This window comes from Alligator sinensis, unplaced genomic scaffold (genome assembly GCF_000455745.1).
Source record: "Alligator sinensis unplaced genomic scaffold, ASM45574v1 scaffold38_1, whole genome shotgun sequence".
Taxonomy (NCBI): domain Eukaryota; kingdom Metazoa; phylum Chordata; order Crocodylia; family Alligatoridae; genus Alligator; species Alligator sinensis.
The window spans coordinates 958,069-966,224 of NW_005842179.1; the positions used below are offsets into that span (position 1 = coordinate 958,069).

The 8,156-nt window shown below is 45.8% G+C and overlaps 1 protein-coding gene across 1 annotated transcript in view; it reads left to right on the forward strand.

The window, feature by feature from the left end:
• TRAPPC3L (trafficking protein particle complex 3 like) overlaps window positions 1–968 on the forward strand; it is a 56,241-nt gene extending 55,273 nt beyond the window's left edge. Inside the window, exon 6 of the mRNA XM_006026156.3 lies at window positions 48–968. Coding sequence (XP_006026218.1) covers window positions 48–164 — 117 coding nt within the window. The 3' untranslated portion in view covers window positions 165–968. The remainder of the gene's footprint in view (window positions 1–47) is intronic.
• The last annotated feature ends 7,188 nt before the right edge of the window (window positions 969–8,156 follow it).

An 8,156-nucleotide genomic window follows, 5' to 3' on the forward strand; every position in this document is an offset into this window, starting at 1 on the left:
AACAAACTTTTCTTTTTAATTAACTGACTGGGCCTTTTTCTTTCCAGATTAATTTAGCTGCAGAAGTTACTTTCATTCAAGACAGATTAAAGGGTGATGATGTGACAGAAATAGGAATTACATTTTTAAGGAAGCTGGAAGACAAAAAGTGCAAAAAGAAGTAAGTGGAGATAATAAGAGAAGGAATTTTCATAAACTAATATTTAGACCACTTGGTCTCAGAAGAAAATATTTATCATGGCAGTGGTGACCTTCAGATGCAGCTCCTCACATCTTAGAAAGCTGAAGACAGGCAAATAGCAAACACCAAAATGTACAGAAGATTTTACACTCCATGTCGCAGAGTTCAACATAAATGACTGAAAAGGTTTGATCCTTTCCTTCCATCGCCAGGCAGCAATGCCAGTGATTTCAATGGAAATTTTGTTTAAGTAACAAATCTCTTCTAGACCTCAAATCTCCACTTGGACTCCTATTGTTCTTCATTATAAACGTGATTCTCTTTACCGGTTGCTCATGAGTGATATTTCAAAGACTTCAAAATATTAAGTTGTTATAAAAATATACTATATATATTCCAGGAATAAGGATTAATTTGCTGTAAATACTTTGTGCAGTTTCCAATTCTGCCCTTGTTTCACATTTGCTCCTACTGAACTCAGGCCAGGATGAAATTTCATTGGGAATAGGAGCAGATTCTTAGTAAGGAAACCTAATAACTATGAAGTCCAGTGCTTGTCCGTTTGCATGTAGGAGACCTATAGGATTTTGCTAAATAATGCAGTGCTAGTGCTGCTTGAGATTTAGCAGATGCATCTACACATGCAATTAATATGACTGAATAAACTCCGGTGCAACTTGAGGTGGAGGAAACTAAGCCCAATGTCACCGTTTACACATGCATTTAAGCACAGTAATTTACTCTGCCATCAGATGCTACCCGTGTCTGATGGAATTATTCAATGCCAGAGTAAATTAATCTACTGTGCCCTAATTGCGGCACACGTGTAGACGATGATGTTTTACTGTGCAGTAAATTAGTCTACTGTGCAGTAAAGCACATGTGTAGACGTGCCCAGCATCTTACACAGCTTTAATATGAGAGTGATCTTGAGATGGTTTAGCTCATTAGCAGGTTTGAACATTATGGTGCATTATAGTTCATGGTAGCTTTAAATTTGAGCATCACCGAGAAAAGTATAATAAAACATGTAAACATCACTGTGTCACCAGTTCTTCTTTACTTGGCCATGTAAGAACCTGGCTCTTATTATTACTGAATATTTTTCCTCACAATCATAAATGGATATTTTACATCAGCAAATTAAATGTTTTGCTAACTGGAACACAGGAAGTCCTGGAAGAGCAGACAACTGAACCCAGGGTTGCCAGCCCAAGGATTTTTTTTTTTAAACTGACAATCTTCAGTTTTACTGACAGCTAAACTTTTTTACTGATGCATGTTTTTACTGATATGTTTTAAGTAATGTAAATATAACTCTTATTCCAGGACCCAATTAGAAGGGATGCAGTCTGGCCAGGCAGATGGAGTTCAGGAGGCAGGTGTGCTTTGGAGGCAGCCCTGGGATGATGCGTGGCAGCCTAGCAGGTGGTTGCTGCATGTGGGGAAGTCAGAAGGGCCAGATGGTTGTGGGTCAGCCAGTGGTCGGTGTTGGGGGGCCAGCACAGTGGCCAGCAGGAGCCCATGGCCCTGGTTATTGCTGCCCAGGGCAGGGGCAGGAGCAGGAGCAGGAGCAGTCATGGTGCGAAGAGGTGGCAGAGAGGAGAGAGCCGCCATGTGCTGCCCCTGCACTGTTCATGCTGCTCCTAGCCAGGGAAGGGGCTAGCCAGGGAACAATGAGTAAGGCTGCCTTTTCAGAAGGGCTTCCAGCTGCTGGCAGCTTCAGCCAAAGCCTGGAACTCCTCCCAGTGGCAGCAGAGGCCCATTGCAGGGCATCAGGAAGCAGGAGCAGCTTGCTGCCATTGGCAGCAAATCTGCTCCCACTCCCCTGCACGTGTAGACGCCTGCCTGAGACTGTTTACTCGCAAGTAAACTGGTCCCACATCAGATGCATGTGTAGACACACCCACTGGCATGAGTAGTAAACTACTCACAAGTAAATAGTCCTGGGCAGGCATCTACATATGAAAGAATGTGAGAACAGATTTTCTGCTCCCAGCAGAAAACTGCTCCTTCATCTTGCAACCCTTCAATGGGCCCCCATTGCCACTGGGTTGAACTCAGGGCTCCAGCTGCAGCTGCCAGCAGCTGGTAGCTCACTTGAAAAGCCAGCCCCTCTCTCTGCTCCATGGCCAGCCACTTCCCTGGCCAGGAGCAGCACGTGTAGCACAGGAGCAGCACATGGCAGCACTCTCCTCATCGCCTGTGCCTCCCTGTGCCATGGCTGTTCTAGCCCCTGCCCCTGGCAGTGACAGTGCCTCAGGATCTTGCTGGTCTCTGCACTGGCCCTGCTCACCCACCACGCCAATCGCAGGCTGGCCCATGGCTGTCTGGCCCATCCTGGCTCCCTTATGCACAACAACTGCCTGCCCACCGTGCCCCATCCCAGGGCTGCCGTCACTGTGCACCTGCCACCTGGATGCCATCTGCCTGGCTGAGCCCTGTCAGGGTTGCCAATGACAGGCTCCAGGATGCCACCACCAGGGTCACCATTGCTCTCCTGGGCCTCTAGCCATCTCTGGGCCAGTCAGGACTGGTGGTTGCATGTTGTCCAGCACACTTGCAATGATGAGCAGTGACTGGAGGTGTTCAGGATGAGCCGGGCCACCTTCTAGGACCTCCTGGAGCAGCTCTAACCACACCTGGAGTGGCAGGACACCAGCATGTGGCCACCCCTCTCCCTGGACACCAAGCTAGCTCTTGCAGTACATCAGCCACCTCTTTGGCATGGGCAAGGCCACCACTGGGGAGACTGTTCTGTATGCCCCATGGAGACCAGCCCTAGCCTCTCCAAAGTTTCAGCCATGGTGCTGCTGCAGCAGGAAGCCTGTCCAGCAGCTGAAGTGTGGCTCTGGCCAGCCAGGCTCCAATTTTGGGTGGTGCCATGTGCACCACCCAACTTTGCTTTTGTGCAGTCGACCCTCCTCCCCCACCCCCACATGCTGCGAAGTAGCAGTGCTGAGAACTCCTGCGCGTGTACTGTGTGGCACCACAGATGAATCTACAGTGCGACATACCACATGTCCATACTCATCTGGATGTGCCCTCGATGGTGCTGCTGTGTTCTGTCTGCAAGAGCTTTGATAAAGTTGTGACTACTTAGTGTCTTTAGTGGTAGCTAAATATTTTATAGACTTTACTGATAGCCACTTTTATCCTGATTCTTTACTGACAGGGCACATCTACATGTGCAATTAAAGCACACTAATAAAGTCTGGAGCGTATTGCTCCAGAGTTTTTGGCTCCTGGGTGCACTGTTTGACCATGCAGCCTAGAGCAAAAGTCTCTGGAGTTTATTTGTACACAGTATATTGAGCCTGGTTGGAGCAGCCCCAACTGGCAGCAGCCAAGGGCTGCTCCTACCAGGCTCAATGTGCTGCAGAGAGACTGGCTGGGACACAAGGGTGCTTCATTGTGGGGCTAGCTGGCAGGCAGCCCCTGCACTAAAGCATCCTTGTGCCCCAAACAGCCAGGCAGCATCTACACATGCAGTGCTGTGCATGAAAGACCTCCAGAGCAGACTACTTCTTGTATTTACAATAGGGAATATTCACTCCCACAGGGAGGGGACAAAAGGGTGTTATAGCAGGCAGAGGACTGGATAGGGATTCAAGACCTGGGTTCAGTCAGTGTTGCCAACGTTCAGAATATTAACCAATGTTGGGAATGTCTACATAAGATGGTTACTGTGGAACTGCCTACTTAGGTCTGCAGTAAACGTCTCTACATCTACACATGTACCCCTATTAGGATGCACAAAATGAATTAACTCTGGAACAGGCTAGCACTTGTATTTACAATTTAAATGCAAGTACTAGCCTGCTCTGGAGTTTATTCCTTGTATGCCAACACTGTTAATAAAGACAGTTGGCTGATTCTCATAGATCCTGGATGCAAAGTAAAGAGGTACCTAGACCAAGCTAATAGAATTAAACTATTCTCATTCTATCTGGATTCATCTACATGTGAACATGTTCCAGGGTGGGTTTACTCTAGAGTAAACTACTCCAGAGTAAAATACCCACCCTGGGCAGCCATCTACACATGCAGGGAAGTGGGAGCAGATTTACTGCTCATGGCAGTAGTCTGCTCCCACCCCTGCCAGTCCTGCACCAGCCTCCTGCAGCAGCCAGGAGGCTGGTTAACAAGGATGCAGCCCTTGTTAACCCAAGGGCTAGCAGGGAGCACAGGGTCTGAAGACAGCTGCCTGCTGCAGTGGTGGGCTCTGTCACTGGAGTCTGGGTAGGGACAATATCTCCCTGCCCAAGCAGCAGGGAGCTCCAGCTTCAGTTCCACATTCTCAGAGCTAAGGCTGGGAGACTCTTGTCAAGGTCACAGAGCCGAGGCTAGGAGATAAGATCTCCCAGCCCTGGCTCCGCCTATGTGGAACCGAGGCTGGGGCTGAGAGCTCCCTGCTGCTGGGGCAGGAAGACATTGTCCCTACCCGGGCTCTGGTGGTGGAGTCCACCCCAGCAGCAGGCAGCTTCCAGGGGCAGGGAGCAATTTCCTGTCCCCTGCTGCCCAGCAGCACATCTGTTCCCAGTTGGCGGTCTACGGATATTGTACTGTGCAGTAATTGTTTCCTTGTAAATTTGCTACTTGTATTTACAGATAGCAAATTTACTCAAGATTGGAGCAATTTATTACAAAGTAGGGACATCTACATGAAACACTTACTGTACAGTAGCACTAGCACATCGTTTTTCGTGACTGTTACTGCACGGTAGCCTAGTAATACTGCGCAGTAGCTTATTAGCACAGTTTTTTTTACCAGCACGCTGCTGTGCAATGTTATTAAGCTACTGCGCAGTAGCATGCTGGTAAAAAACTGTGCTAATAAGCTACTGCTCAGTATTACTAGGCTACTGTGTAATAACTGTCATGAAAAAAACCATGCGCTGGTGCTACTGTACAGTAACTGTAGTTTCTGCACATTTAGTTAGTACTTCATTAAGCAAGTACTAAACTAAATGCACAGTAAGTACTGCACATTAATGAACGTGTGGATACTCCTAATAAGCAGTTTGCATGTGTAGACAGAGACACTTACTGCACTGTAATTATCTCTAATCTTGAGTAAAGCATCATCTTGTATAGATTCATCCTCTGATCCTGAGTCCTATTAGGTACATGGCAAAACTTTGTAATATTGCAGGATCAAGCCCTGTGTCCACCAGTCTATGCTTACAGGTATTTAGTTTTCTTCAAATGCTATGGAGATACATAAAAGGGTAGTTAACTAGTGCAGTACTTTCAAGTTAATAAGCTTGGGTATCAAACTGTTAAATTTTTTTTATTTATAACTTAAATAAAACTTTTGCTGACTGCTTCCTCAGAAACATGAATGCTACAGGTTCCTGCTACAGACTCAGTTACTAACTGCTACTTATCAGTATTTTCTTTTTTGTTCATTCTACTGTTCAAAAACAAGGAGTTTTGTATATGAGAAGCTATGGTAGTTTCCTAGGTTTCATTCTCTATGTTCTGCTATTAAATACAAATCCAACAAATAGTAATAACACCAAAGCAGATACAGATACACCAGCTCATATGCAATTTTATATTGCTGCCAGGATAAGTACAAAAAGTGGCAAAAATAATCATTCACTTCTTGCTGTGAGCAATACCCTCAAACTATAAATAAAAGTCCTTTATTTTGGCTATTGAGGAATTTCAAAACTGTTTGGAACTAATGAATTCCACAAGGCAAAAAGTGAGATCTCAGTGGTGGGGCAGGTGTAGTATTCTATTACAGCAAAGCTCTTCATTAAAAGGAAAGCAAGACTTAGAGTAGCTAAGCAGAAGTGAATAGTTATTCACTGGTAATGAGCCCCTCTTTGAAAGAGCGTTCATCCTATGCTCGTGGGCAAGTCTCCTCCTAGGGTCAGTTTTTGTTTTCTGCAATTTGTAGTTGTCAATGAGCTCTGGTTACTGATCCTGCTTAGGAAATAAAGTGTGGCTTATGCTATACTGTACAATTTGCTTATTCAAGGCTTTGAGACCTCTTTGAGGATTTGTTTGTCTTTTAAAATTGCTCATATGAAATAATAGAAAATAAGTTAAAGAAAACGTTATACAGAAGAGTTTCAATACCCTCCTCCCCAAATTGTCCTGAATATCTGAGCATTCTATGCCTTGATAGGCACAGGACAAGCCTGGAGTAACCAGCTCGTGAATGTAGGAAGGCCAGATGTGCTCAGACCTTCCCGGGACCGGCTGTTGCAGTGGTATAGATAAACCCTCATCTGAGTGTCAGTGGCAGGTGCAAGAATGGAAGCTAAGTGTCTTAATGTAGTAGTAGTAGTAGTAAAACCTAGACATCTCAGTCAAGGACCAGGGGTCCCATTGTGCTAGGCACTACGCACTAACATAAAACCAATGAGTTCATCATTTTCCCCAAAGCTTACAATTTAAGAATTAAAAGGGGAATCTAAATAAGATGAGAAGATTTTCCAGAGTCTTCTGTTCCAACCAGTCTATTCCTCAGAAATACAGAGGAAAAATACTGTGCCACAGTGCAAGAGATGAACTTTATTAAAATTTAAAAGGGGGAGTAATCTGTGAAATAGGATTACAGTGCAATGTCTGATGGAATACTTTTTACTAACTAATTTCCTTTTATATTCAGGGCATATGGCACTTATATTGTCTGGCTATGGTCACAAACTTGTTCTTCATGCAATGTGTGATATACAGAAACACAAAGTTGTTTAAATTATGAAACAGCATAGTCCTGTTGATGTAACAAATGCCTCATTTACAGACTCGTCCTAGCCTGCTTGATGTTTTAACTGCGAGCCAGAAACCTCACTACCTCACATCTCCAGTGTGCTGTTTTGCTTTCCCAACTGGAAAGATAGAGGAAGCTGAGACACTTTTCCCAGCTAGACCTGTCCTAAGTGCTGCTTGTGTTAATATCCTCTTTGGGATGTTTTTCTGAGTAGTAGGGCCTGGAATGTCACATGGTTCACAGCGAAAAACTTCTCTGCATCCAAAAGGGACATAACCAATTGCACCTGGTGTGGAAATTGTTTCTGGTTGTGCACATACCTTTCTTATCAGCGTGTCACTTTAATGGCAACAGCGGTACATTTTTATACTTCATGACTGGGTCTCAATCAAGACAGAAAAAATAATTGCCAGGTTGGTCAATATTATTTATTTCCATTGATTTTAGTTAAGAATTATTTCCCCTTCTTTGTTGCCCCTGCCAAATCAGTCACAGTAAATGCCACTGAGAGATACAGGATACTGGGTTAGATGGACCCTTGATCTGATCCTGTGTAGCACTTTTTATGTTTTATAAGGATGCTCCTATGAAAGTAAGCATAATGCCTAGGGCACCTTCTGCTTTCACTGATAGGGGAAAAAGCAATGTACAGTCAGGCCTCAGTTTATATGGTGATGTCATGTCCTTGGAAAAAAAACTGTGCAAATAGAAGTCACATAAAAAGATACCAAGAGTCCAAGGGAAATAAGGGTTTAGGTTCTAGATGCAGCCAATAATTTGGCCGATAAATGCCTGTGCATGCAGCCACAGCGCAGCATGCAGGCAGCAAGAAGCAGAGCCTGTCATCTTGGAGAGATGTGTGCAGCTGCTAAGTCTGGTGTGGTGGAAGGGGAGTGGGAAAGGAAAGGGCATGGGGGACAGATCAATGCCCCCTGCGGTGAGGAAGTAGTGGGGCAGGGGCAGGGGCAGACACTGCCCAGCCGGGACAGAGAAGGCACAGGGCAGAGCCGCAGCTCATCTGGGGAGCATGGGGGAGGGCGGCTCCCACTTCTGCATGCACCCTGGGAGGGTACAGGGGTGGCATGTGTCCCTGGATCTGTGTGGGTGGGGCGGGTGGGCTGCAGCTCCGGGTTGGAGCCAGAGCTGCGCTGGGCTTTTTTCCTCAGTGGGGGCTGGGCTTGGGGCAGGCAATGACAGTGCTGGAAGGGGCTATGGGGAGGGGGCTGCAGCCACCCCAAATTTTGC